This window comes from Fukomys damarensis, unplaced genomic scaffold, assembly GCF_012274545.1.
Source record: "Fukomys damarensis isolate Sample0158 unplaced genomic scaffold, DMR_v1.0_HiC HiC_scaffold_38, whole genome shotgun sequence".
In the NCBI taxonomy this organism is placed as follows: Eukaryota; Metazoa; Chordata; class Mammalia; order Rodentia; family Bathyergidae; genus Fukomys; species Fukomys damarensis.
The window spans coordinates 24,477,158-24,490,598 of NW_022900950.1; the positions used below are offsets into that span (position 1 = coordinate 24,477,158).

Consider the following 13,441-nt stretch of genomic DNA (forward strand, 5'->3'; position numbering starts at 1 on the left):
CTTCTTTTTTTCTTTTTTTTTTTTTTTTTTTTTTTTTTTTTTTTTTTTTTTTTTTTGTGTGTGTGTGGTGTAGGGGATTGAGTCCATGGCCTTTACACTGAGCTAAATCCTCAATCCATTTCTATTTTTAATTTTGAGACAGAGTCTCACGATATCACCAAGTTTCCCAAGCTAGTCTTGAACTTGCGATCCTCTTGCCTCGGACTGTCAGAGTGCTCCCTTCACAACCATGTGCCACCAACCCTGCTCCCACCAGTTTCTTCCAGTTTGCCTCAGCTTACTGTTTTCCTATCTTCTTTTTTTGTGGAACCATACTATTCTATATTATAGTTGCCTCAGGGTCTTGCCTATCAGCTCCCTGTTGTAAAGTCATTCTCACTATAATGGGCTGTTTTAAAAATGTTTTCCAGATTAAGGAGAAGGAAGAAGCCCAGCAAGAATACCGAGCAGCTATCAGCCAAGGCCATGGCGCGTATCTGATGGATCAGGATGCTCCGGTATGCACTCCAGAAGGAGGGTTGATAATGAAACTCACAGTAAACACTGGGATGATTTAGACAATGCTGGGCTTGTAGGATTCCTTGTAAGTAAGGGATGCCAAGCTGGTCAGACCCCTTCTACCTGTCTGAAGAAAGGAGGGGATGGTATCAGTGCTACCCAGGAAACAGGAGAAATTCCTCTGTCCGTGGGAACTGAGTTTCCTAGACTTAATAGCAAAAAGAATACATTTAAGGTACATGATTCTTATATTCTGGTAAAAGAATGTAGCATATTTATATTTTCCCTAGAACTAAGCTCACTATTAATTACCCAGTTTTCACCAAGTCATAACCCAGGGAGGCAGGGTCCTAAGAAAGGTCCAGCTTCTTTTCTTTCTGATCATTGACTTTAACAGGAAAATGACGTGGCCAATCTGAAGGAGAAACTGTCACATTTATTGGATTTCCTTTATTTATTTTTTATTTTATTTTGTTTTACATTTTGGTTTTATTTTTTTGAGACAGAGGCTAGGCTGGCCTCAAACTCATGGTGATCCTCCTGCCTCAGTCTCCCAAGTGCTGGGATTACAGGTGTGTGGTGCCACACCCAGTTTGAATTTCTTTTCTTTCTTTTTTTTTCAATACAGGCAAACTCATGACCTTGTGCTTGTAAGGCAGGCAGCAGCACCACTGAGCTAAATCCCTGGCCCTAGATTACTTTTCTTAATATGTTTAAATGTGACTTTGACAGATGCTAGATGCAGTGACTAAACCACATCTCCAGGTGTTTTGGTTGCTTTTGCAGATGGAGCCATATGCTTCAGATGTCACCACTGAGGAGGACATGTTGCTTTAGGATGGTGGAAATGCAGTGTTTGGTGGAGGTCATGATAAAGACAAATATATGTTTAAGGGCTAAGTTAATTTTGACCTTTAAAATACTCATTTTCAATAATTAATAAAGAGGTGATTATTAAACAGTTAATAATGCTAGTCCCTGGTCATAGGGGATGTGTAAAAGCCTGGGTTTCATTTGAGAGACTGCCATGCAACAGCGCGGGGTTATCATCCTAAACGCATGGTTAACATGGTTCCTCCTTTTCACAGGAGGGTGGTCTCCCTGAAGGACATGTACTACCTATGGGTAAAGTCTGCTCAGAACCATTATAAAACTGTGTCATCAGGTCCCTCAGAATATGTTTTGCCATTTAGTGATTATAGTGTTCTCATACTATGCAGTAATGTTAATGCAGCATATTATTCTATTATGTAGATATTATATTTTAGTACATTACTATATGTTATGTTTATATTGTATATTTGTTCATCTTTTATATTTGGAAACAAACTACATGGCATGAATTCATATATATTACATATATAGTACTCCCAAGGGTAAAAAAGATTTTTACAGCCCCACATAAATACCCATGCACAAATATACACGTATATACATAGGCCCTGACCTTAGAATTGTTTGACTTCACAGAGGTGCAAAAGCAACTACGCTCACCAGGAAATGTATTTCACATTTTGAACTTTGATCATTTCCAGGCTATCAGTGCATGGTGCTATACTCTGCCTATTCCCCTACCTTAGCAGCAGCCAAATTCTGCCTATGTCTGTTGCAAGATGTTAGAGGAACAGTTTCCTGCCTTTCTCCCAGTCTTCTGGTGCAGGGTCTTGGGCCCAGGAGGGTTTGTTCCCTTCTCTTATGGCAAGGTAGCTCTTGCTTCTGTCCTGAAGCAGTGGAGCTTTACCTGGTCTCTGAAGAAGGAAAATTTTCTGATCCTTGCATTGCTGCTACCCTTTCTGCAGTGTGTACTGTCCTCCAGCATCCAGGAAAGAGTGTGGTATGCCATGCCTATGCTCTGGCAGCTGCCAGCCACCTGCCACACAGTGCTCCTATGAAGAGTGCTTTCTCTGGACTTCTGACTGCCCCACTCTTTCTAGTGGACCCAGGAAAAAGAAAAATGTGGAGAAAATCCTATGAGAATATGAAAACTCCTCTTGGGTTGGAAGTTCCCAGTTAACAACAAACTTGCCTGCTTTCAACCTGTAGGAATTCAGAGTTCCTGTGTCCCATCTGTTCTCAAAGCGGGTTGTCACTCTGGAATTCATTTCATTTGGTTGATGGGTTCAAGATAAGTTATAACTGAAGCAACTATCTTTATTCTACCTAGAAACGGACCTGCCAAGCCCATACTCTTAAGTGACAGCCTTTCAAATGAACCTGGGCTTTAATACACTTCCTTTAAAGGATTATACTATTAACTGTAATAAGTGTCCCTTCAGAGCCATCCATGGTGGTAAACTCCTATAAATCTAGCCACTTGGGAGGCCAATGCAGGAAAATCACACATTTCAAAGCCAGCCTGGGCAATTTGGTGAGACCATATCTCAGAGTAAGAATAAAAAAGACTGATATAGCCCTGAGTTCAAACCCCAATACCATAACAAACAAGCAAAAATAATAATTGCACTCTCCTTGTTTATTTCCATCATACAATGGATATCCTTGACATTAAAAATAATAATTTAACCCTTAGGCCTACACTAATTAATATCTTATTCCTGATAATATACTAGATTTTCCTAATTGTATGAAATAGCAGATATAGTTGAAACTGTTGAGAGGGCTTCTGTGTAGGTATCAGAAAGAAATACATATATGTACTTTGTCCATTTTCTACCCTAGCCAGGCATGAGTTTGCCACCTTATATGATTATCAGTACCCCACTCCAAGACTATATAAATTATTTTTCTAAAAAATAAAATTAAAAATTTACTACAGGTGAGAGAAATAAATGAAGAACAAGCTTGGGGAAATGCTGGTTTCATTCTGCAGCTTCTGAGGGCAGCAACGCTGGATCCACGAAGGTTGCAAGGCCTCCCTTGTGGGGAGGGACCTTGAGGCCTCCGTGCAGCAGGGCACACAGGTGCATGACCACGGAGTAGAGTCCACTGAGTGACTGTCCAGCTCAGCCATCGAGGGCCGCCTCTCTGCCCCCCACAGATGCTGCTCTATTCCTGTCCCTGGTGAATAGCTCCAGGATTCTTCTTGAGCACCACCAATGTGTCTTCTAGGTCCTATTACCATTTTCTGGGGAAGAACGTGGGAGGTTGTAATTCAAGTCACTTATATAATAAAGGTGTTAGCTGGCAAAGCTTTGGAATTGCAATCTCAATCATGTTTCTGTTTCAGGATGTTTTTACCGTAAGTGTTGGAAACTTACCCGCTAAGGCTAAGGTTCTCATCAAAATTACCTACATTACGGAACTCAGCATTCGAGGCCCTGTTGCTGTCTTCTTCATGCCTGCCACTGTAGCACCCTGGCAACAGGACAAGGCTCTGAATGAAAACCTTCAGGTTTGTGTGGTTAGATGTAAAGGGGCCATTTATGGACACGACTCAGTGGTAGAGCATTTTCCTAACGTGGGAGACCCCAGGGTTTGATCCCCAGCACTGCAAAAACAACACCAAAGGCAAGAAAAAAAACGTCTAGAACAATCTTCTGGGTTTTTTGTTTTTGTTTTTGATTTTTGGGACCAGAGATCGAACTCAGGACCTTGCACTTGCGAGGCAGGTGGCAGAACCACTGAGCTAAATCCCCAGCCCCTAGAACAATCTTCTGGGTTTTTTGTTTTTGTTTTTGATTTTTGGGACCAGAGATCGAACTCAGGACCTTGCACTTGCGAGGCAGGTGGCAGAACCACTGAGCTAAATCCCCAGCCCCTAGAACAATCTTCTCGATGAAAAGTCAAAATCATTGATTTGTGCATTTAGACACACATAATATTTATAAAATCAGAAGAATAAACAGATGTGCCTAATGAGCATAATATTTTTCTTTTCAGTGACACAAAACATTTTTGCATCTGTGCTGTGGTTCATTTCAAAGAATTAGATAAGTATAGAGAATACAAATAAGTCAAAAGAGGAAAATTTCAAAACCACATTTAATTTCATCACCCAGAGGTAACTACAGGGTTAATACTTTGGCACATATCCCTTACAGACTTTGCTGAGGTCACCTTCAGTTTAGAGCTCACTGTGAAGCATAGTGGACACTAGGTTATACACACACGTTTTTCTCTTAACAGGATACCACAGAGAAGATTTGTATAAAGGAAATAGGAACAAAGCAAAGGTTAGTACCTGAAATGTAAAACCTATCTGTCATTCATCCATTTGGATGATAGTTTTATGGTTTAAATTTTCATTTCAAATTATTTGAAGGACTGGGTTAATGCTTGCCTAGCATGTGGCAGGCCCTGGGTTTGTTCCTTAGTGCTGGAAAAAAAAAATTTTTTTTCCCAACAACTTCAGGTGGAAAAGTTAAGGTATTAGACTAACAACCTTCTCTTGACTTTTGGTAGCTTCTCTTTGACTGTGTGTATTGAGATGCCATATGTGATTGACTTCATTTCCAGTGATACACATGAATTGAAACAAAAGGTCAGTGAATCTTTGATTTCTTAAGAGCTCTTATTTTAACATTCATTTTATTATATCAAAAAATGGAAGCTGGGGCTGGGGATTTAGCTCAGTGGTTCAGTGGCGTGCTTTGCAAGCACAAGGACCCGAGTTCAATCCCCAGTACAAAAAAAAAAAAAAAAAAAAATGGAAGCTGGACATGGTGGCACTTGCCTATGATCCCAGCTACTCAGGAGGCTGAGGCAAGTTACCATTTTCATTTGCTTGATTTCCAGCCTGTTTCTTCTCCTATACTCTTATTAATGATCAGTAAAATTCCATTCAATACTATTTTTCACATTGATGAATGCTGCAAATAATGTGTTTACTTTATTTTTTTTATAATCCCCCCTTCCTCCCTTCTCCTGCTTGTGCTCCAGCCTCCTTTTACTGTTCCCATTACAGGGGCCTTTTACTCTTATCCTTTTTCTTTCTTGTTGCGCTGAGGACTGAACCCAAGTCCCCCTCATTCATGCTAGACAACTTCTCTGCCCCTCAACACCCCTGCCCCACCCTGCTCTATCTCTGTCCTTTTCCTTGTGTTCTTTCCTCAATTTTTTTTTCTTTTTGGTACCGGGGATTGAACTCCGGTCCTTGCGCTTGCAAGGCAGGCCACCGAACGGCTGAGCTAAATCCCTGGCCCTGTTCTTTCTTCAATTTGACAGCACATCCTCTGCCAGCTTCCTCGATGTGTATGGATGGTAGAGTCTGTAAATTTCTTCTTTCTCTGTGCATACTTGACCCTTTAGGGAGCTGTGGAGTCCTGGGTTGGAAATGATCTGGAATCCTGAAGGCATTATCCTCTAGCTTCCAGGATTACTTTTTAGAAGTTCAGTGATATTTGTTTTCCATGTTTGTGTGTGTGTGTTTTTTTTTTTTTAATGTTTTTTGTTTTGGGGTTTTTTTGGTACCAGGGATCGAACTCAGGACCTTGCCACCTTGCCCTTGCAAGGCAGGCGGCTGAACCACTGAGCAAATTGGAATATTTATTACCTTTTCTATTGGCATCAGTGAAAATCACTAGAAACTGTACTTTCATTCTTTTCAAGTGATCTGCATTAAAATCAAATAATTAGTGTAAGATAAAATTCAGGGTTTTTGTTTTTTGTTTTTTGTGTTTTGGTACCAGGGATCAAACTCGGGTCCTTGCACTTGTGAGGCAGGTGGCAGCACCAACTTAATTTAGAGCTGATATTTATAAATTGAAAGCTAAAAAACAATCAAAGGATCAGTTAGAACAGTAACAGAGAATATCATTTGTTCATTTCCAAGGTTCATGACTATAGTTATATATCCAGAGTACCAACAAGAGTTCTCAGCTCCAATGTCAAATAATAGAATTTGAGCAGGCACTCTTGTATCACTTATTTAATATGCACTACATGCACATGATGCAGGTGGGGAAAAATTTTATGGATCTATGCTTTACAGACCAGACAGACTGGTACTTTTGCCAAATGTGCACTGAGTCAATTAGGACACTGCTCAAAGTTCCTTAAACTTAATGGTTTCCATGAGAATAAGTTTAGATGCAGAGCTGTGTACATATCCCAAAGTATCCTCCCGCTTCGTTTCGTTTCCTGAGCTTTTTCTGTATTCTGTTTTTCTTTGCCTTTCCTATAAGTGGTATTAACTGCTGGTGTTCTCCTGAAGACTAACAATTCCATAATGAAAGGCAGATAATTGTCCTTCCCTCTAATATTTTTAGTCTTGTGTCTTTTCCATTTTTGTACTTCTTCAATAAATACCTGGTTTTTGGCAACTTCTGGCTGATTAGCATTTAACATATTATTACCCTGATCTGTATCCATAGGTTCCTCCTCTGCAAGTTGTCTTTGTAATTCTGCTGTCTTCTGTTCATACATCATTTTTCTGAGGAGGTTGGCAGAGCCACTGAGCTAAATCCCCGGCTTTATATCATTTTTCTGTCAGACACAATGACCATGAAGTTAAATCAAATCTCACCTTCATTGTACTTTTACATCCTTTTTTCTATGACTGGCCTTACTGCACTAACCAAGTGATCTTGATTAATCAATCAGTCCAAGGACCTTAATCCATCCAATTCATATAGCCTTTCATTAACGGGAACATAACTGACAAAGTCAAAAGCATCTTTTTCTTTGGCTGATATCTTTGCATCATATTCAAACATTTGTTGTCTGGCGAAACTGTTGTGTACTTGTTGAATCACTTCTGAATTACTCAAGCCTTTCATAGCTGCATCAAAACTTTGAAAATTCTTTAAATTCTAACTGTTTTTTTTTGGTACCAGGGATCAGACTTGGGTCCTTGTGCTTGCAAAGCAGGCAACAGAACCACTGAACTAAATCTCTGGCCCCTAACAGTGTCTTTCTTAAATGGACATCTTGAACTGGGGATTTAGCTCAGTGGTGCCACCACCTGCCTCAAAAGTACAAGGTCCCAAGTTTGATTCCCAGTACAAAAAAAAAAAAATCAGTTGCCCTAAATGGACATCTTGATGGGTAGTTTAATAGCACACTGACAATGGCTAGAGTAGCATAAGCATTATTAATTACCTACTTGGGAGCTGGGCGTGGTGGCGCATGCCTGTAATCCCAGCACTTGGGAGGCTGAGGCAGGAGGATCACTGTGAGTTCGAGACTAGCCTGGGCTGCACAGTGAGTTCCAGGTCAGTCTCAACTACATAGTGAGGCTCTGTCTCAAAAAATCAACCAACCAACCAAACAAACAAAAATTACCTACTTGGCAAAAAATATTGTGTCAAGTATGGAGTCCTGAACCAGAGAACCTACTGGTTCTTCTCCTGGCTGCCACTTGAAAAGAAAACTGGGTTAATTTTTCTGAACTATCTGTCAATAAAATAACTTGTTCTTCTCTTATCTTTCTGTAATATCTTTCAATCAAGCATACCCTACCTTGCGACCTATGCCTTCTTACATTTTCCCTCCTATTGCTCACTTTATTGTCATTTTGTTCTACTTTCTCAGTGATTTTCTTCAGTTTTCTATTCCAACTATTCTGCTGAAATTTTTATTATAGTTCTCTTTTGGCCCTTGCCTACCCCATACAAATACTAGTGATTATTTAATCCAAGGCCTTGGCACTGGGATGTATTCTCAGGTCTTTTTTAATTTTTGAGACTAGATCTCACTAAGTTTCCCAGGCTAGGTTCAAACTTCTGATCCTCCTGCCTCAGTATCCCAAGATAGCAGGAATATGCATGCAACACACCTAGCTGTCTCCTATGTTTTGGTTATTTGAGTTAGTTTCTGCTTTTTCTTTCTTTTTTTTTTTTAAATCCTAGGATTTAACTTTTTTTTTTTAATTGTGGGAGTTGCTTTATTTTGTTTTTTATTCTTTTATAATACCCTTATGTCAGTTCTATATCTCATGGATATGCTATCCTATTTTGTCTCTCTTTTTTGTTTGTTTGTTTGTTTTTGAGATAGGCTTTCTCTGTGTAGCTCAGGCTGGCCTCAAACGCATGGCAATTCTCCTGCCTCAGCCTCCCAAGTGCTGGGAGTGCTGAGTTTCTTTTTCCCTCCTTTTGGCATTTTGTTTGTTGGTCCCATATTTCATGTCATAGAGGCTGCCCCCAAATGTGTGGAGACACTTTTTTGTGGTTGCAGGGAGGTTAGTTAGTAGCTATGGGGTGTTGGTGAGGTGCTTCAGGAGTGTATGTCTCAGAATGCCTGTTTTTCTTCACCCCTCTTCTGGGAAGCAGCCCTGTAAGGACATATTTCCATTACACCAGCACTCCCTAGTCTGGTTCTGTTTGGTTGAATTTCTCCAAGTAGTGATCTTCAGTTTCCTTTGGTGAGAAATCCAGGCATAAAGACAATTTTATAATCTACTGTGCTATCTTCATTGTTTTATTTATTATTTATTTATTTATTTTTTAAAGGGGAAGGGGTTTATTTGGTTTACATTTCATAGAGGTTTTGGTCCATAATCAACCAAATCCAAGGCAGCGATGACAAACAGGCATGACAGATCAGAAACAACATGGTGCACACATGGCAGCAAAGGTAACAAGAGAACTGAACAGCGTCTCCTTTCCCCTTTTATCTTATTTAGACTACTTAGGGCAGGTAGCACTCACACCTTTAATCCTAGTGTCCCTGAGCGTAACATGATTGCATCATGAATCAGTTCCACCTTCACACACTCTAGATCAAGACTATGACTACAGGAGGCTTTGGGGGGACATCTAGACCCAAACCATAACATTCGGCCCCTGACATATCTCAAAGATTCATATGCATTCCTTTACACAAAAGGCATTTAGTCCATCTCTAAGAGTTGCCAAAGTCCGAACCATTTTAGCATTGCTGAAAAGTCCAAGTCCAAAGTCTCCTCTGAGATTTAAGGCAAACTCTTAACTGCAGGCCCCTGTACAAATGAAAAGAAAGTCAAACACTTCCAACATTCAGTGGCACAAGACAGACATTACCATTCCAAAAGGTACAAACAGGAAGATACAAAGGAATAGGACCAAAGCAAGTCCAAAATCCAGTTGAGGAAACATTAAGTCCCATAGTTCCATTTCCAGCATCTGAGGCAATCTGTGGCAAGTTGTGAACTCCAGAGGGCTTGGGTGGCTCTGCCCCTGTGGTGCTTCTGGTGGTTGTAGCTCCCATGGCTTCTCTCTGAGGGCAGCTCTATTCCCTCTTTGCAGTTTTTCTCAGGCAATCCATGCTCCTGGCTTCTCCAAACTTCTGGCATCTCCAGTGCACCTTTGCCTTCACACTCACAGCTCCACACACTGCCCACGAGTGCTCTCTAAACATGCTCATCTGTTTTCAAACAAGGCTACTTGAGAGGATGGAAGTGTCTGTTGGCAGTAAGATCTTGTAAGGACTTGATGATAAGCTCCCTTTCCCAAATCTAGGATTGCTGTCCTTGGAGTCATTTTTTTCCAAGATCCTAGACTTCTTTGGTGCTACTGCTGGGAAGCTCTGCAAGGAGACTGCTGTATTTAGACCTTAACAGGATGGAAGAACAGCAGTGGCTCTGGGCCGACTGAGGCCTGTGTCTTTGTAGATTTTCCTCTACCTACCCTTGTTCCTGTTGATCACAGCAGAGGTGTCCTTTTCATGATGTATTTAATGCAATGTTGTTTATGTTTTTGTATCATTTTTGTGGTGATTTTGCTGTTTACCATGGCCTCCTGGTATAGTTTGCCTAATGTTCTCAAGCAGGAGAAGATTGATATGGCTTACAGGGAAAAATATGTCTATTTGATAAAATCTCTTGAGTCGAGCTACAATGCTGTTGACCTTGAGTCCTGTGTTAACAAATCACAACACACATTAAATATCTTTAAACCCTCCTATCTCCTTGAAGAATCAGGGCAAGTCACTGAATACCTTATTTCCAGAATGTAATAATGTAAGACATAATTACACTGTAAGAAGTGGCTAACATCTAGCTGTTAATTTTCTCAGTCTCTACTATGGCTGCAACTGAATTAGAAGCCATGAAGAAGTGATAGCAGTGGCCATGTAAGCCCACAGATTCCTGTAAAATGTAAAACAGATCTATTTTCCTAAGGATATTAATTTTTATGACCAGCACTAACAATATTTGGAGTTCAACATACAGGCTCCAGTTTTATGAGTAATTGTAGTGAAGCCAGGTATACTGTACTAAGTGCTTTACCTGAATTCCCTTACAACTGTCCAATCCTCAAATAACCCTAGGGTGTGGATTGTTTTGCCCTTGTTGCAGATGGAGATCTGAGGCCCAGAGGGTAAGTAACCTTCCCCATATATAGCAAGTATGAAGTTTAGACAAAATCCGAGGTCTGCCTGCCTCTGAAGGTGGTATGCACATAGCCCTTATGTCATTTATGAGGCCCAGTACAAAAAATACTGGGCCCAGAATATAAAACCAAGGGCAGGGCCCTTCTGAGTGCAGTGTCCTCTGTGACTGAAGCTGTCCCTACCCTCATGTCATATTCAATGCCTTACAAAAGACAGATCCAGTAGGAGTTGGAGGAGTGTATATGGGGTGCTTCTCTTTATCCTTGCTATGTTTCATGTCTGCTGCACTAGGGAAACATTGCTGATTTCTCTTGGCAGTCTGTGTGCCTTTCCTTCTAACAAAGATTTCAGAGGCATCAAAATGCAAGGTGTTGTAGAAAAGGTTCCTTCATACCTTGGATCCTTGATGACCTTGGAGGACCAGAGCCAAAATATTGATGGTCTTAGCCCAGTTACCTTTTGGTGTTGGTCTCTGCACTTTGGTGGTTGAACACCCAGAAGAGAAGATCAGTGACATCAGTAGTACAGTAGGAGTTTAACTATCATAACTTTATCTCGATAGCATGCACCCTGGAATCCTTTAAAGTACCTGATAGTTCTAAAACAGCTTTATTTAATTTATGTAATTTAAAACACACAGGAGAGATGAACACAGTGGAAATGAAAACACAGTAGAGATGATGTGGGCCTGAGGCTCACAGCCAGGACATCTTTCTCACCCACACAGAGGCAAGAGAGCCTCTGGAGCCTCCTATCTTCATTGTTTTAAAGCTTATCATCTACATTTTCAAATTGTTTTATATTTATGAAAGATAATTCATCAAAAAGTTATAATTTCTATTGCATGTTTTGTTTTCCTATCCCAGAGTCCATGTCATATTCTGATAAATTAACTGAATATACAGATCATTAATCTTTAGATTCATACTTTAGACTATCTCTAGCTTACCTAAATTTGACAATGTAAATCAGCCTTAGAATATCAGAAGAGGACTGCGGCCATGCATCCTGAACATGTGCTATCTGGTATGACCTTGGAAGCTAAGCAGGGTTGGTCCTGGTTACTACTTGGATGGGAGAATTTCAGGAGAGTACTGAACATGATAATGATCATAGGTCATAATTATCATACATTTTGTGATTTTGGAATATATTATTATATTGCTGACTCTTACTGAAGTTACTTAACTATAAAAATGTTTGCTAGTTGGCAGGTAAGTGCACATTGATGATGCGGTGTTATTCCATTATTTACTTTGCTGTATGTGTTTGCTTTGTAGCGCACAGATTGCAGAGCTGTAATTAGCACCTTGGAGGGCAGCACCTTAGACAGCAATGGATTTTCTCTCCACATTGGTTTGTCTAATGCATATCTTCCAAGAATGTGGGTTGAAAAGCATCCAGAAAAAGAAAGTGAGGTATACTCTTTCTTTCTTAGAAGTATGAGACACTACTGGAAAAAGGCTTCAGAAGAAATATAAGCTTGGAAATTATTGGTTTTTTTTTTGTTTTTGTTTTTTGTTTTTTTGTACCGGGAATCGAACTCTGGTCCTTGTGCTTGCGGGCAGGCAGTGGAACCACTGAGCTAAATCCCTGGCCCTGGAAATTATCGATAGTCCTGAAAAACCAGCATTATCTAGTGAACTCTGATTCTCTAAGATCCCTCAATCAAAAATCTTTATGTCACGGGCCGGGATTTAGCTCAGTGGTGCTACTGCCTTCCTCGCAAGCATAAGGTCCTGAGTTTGATCTTTGGTACCAAAAGAAAATTTATGTCAGGAATCCATCAAAAATCATCATGCCTCTTCACGGTAGCTTATCCTACAGTGCATGGCATATTTTTAAAAATGTTTCCTCCCTCTTCACTTCCTTTCTACTTGGCCCAAACTCGATGTACAGGGCCCATTTTTCCCTTACCCTTCTGTTTTTTTCCCTACCTTTAATAAATGTGAGACTTCACTACCATTAAAAAAAAAAAATCATAGGACTGGGGATTTAGCTCAGCAGTATAGCACCTGCCTGGCAAGTGGGAGGTCCCAAGTTCGATCCCTTGTACCCCCACTCAAAAAAATCAAAGTTTTGCTGGGCATGGTGGTACATGCCTATAATCCCAGCACTTAAGAGGCTGATGCAGGAAGATCATTGCAAATTCGAGGCCAACCTGACCATATACAGTAGTGAAATCCTGTCTCAAAAAAACGAATGAATGGGATATGACTCAGTGATATGCACAGGCCCTAAGTTCGTCAGTGTTCAGTACCACTGAGGGTGGGAGGAATCACAAACTTCTGAGGTTTCAGCCAAAAGCTTTGTGTAGCCTATTTCCCTATATAAAGATTGTAGTTTTTATCTTAATCTCCTCCAAAAACCTGTAATAGCTGATAGTCTGTATACTTTTTAAATAGTGGAAAAATTATAAGACTATTTAATGTGGTTGTAACAGAGGATAGCCATATTTTATTTTTCACAATATGCCCTGATAGATGAATGAAAAACATGAGAGACAGAGAATATCTTTGAGAAGAGTTAAGGAACCCTACTGAAATGGAACCCTGAACTGATTTAAACTCCCAGATTTATTGAGGAACAACAAAGGCATAGAATTTTTGTGAGTGCAAATACTTGTTTTAGGTAACATGGCAGGCAAACAAGGCGTGGTGAGAGTTTGGCTGAATGATTAACTTTTATCTAATTGTCCCCTAGGGAGCTTCCTTGTTTTCCCCATAAGGCCCAT

General features: G+C 40.2%; 1 protein-coding gene and 1 pseudogene across 2 annotated transcripts in view; one reads left to right on the forward strand and one right to left on the reverse strand.

Moving 5' to 3' along the window:
- The window catches only part of Parp4 (poly(ADP-ribose) polymerase family member 4), a 97,873-nt gene that overhangs the window by 38,169 nt on the left and 46,263 nt on the right, over positions 1–13,441 (forward strand). For both annotated transcript variants that reach the window (XM_010633816.3, XM_010633817.3), the window contains exons 17-21: positions 411–497; positions 3,686–3,850; positions 4,585–4,631; positions 4,861–4,939; positions 11,988–12,125. In XM_010633816.3, coding sequence (XP_010632118.1) covers positions 411–497; positions 3,686–3,850; positions 4,585–4,631; positions 4,861–4,939; positions 11,988–12,125 — 516 coding nt within the window. The remainder of the gene's footprint in view (positions 1–410; positions 498–3,685; positions 3,851–4,584; positions 4,632–4,860; positions 4,940–11,987; positions 12,126–13,441) is intronic.
- Positions 6,427–9,076, reverse strand: LOC104868859 (annotated as a pseudogene).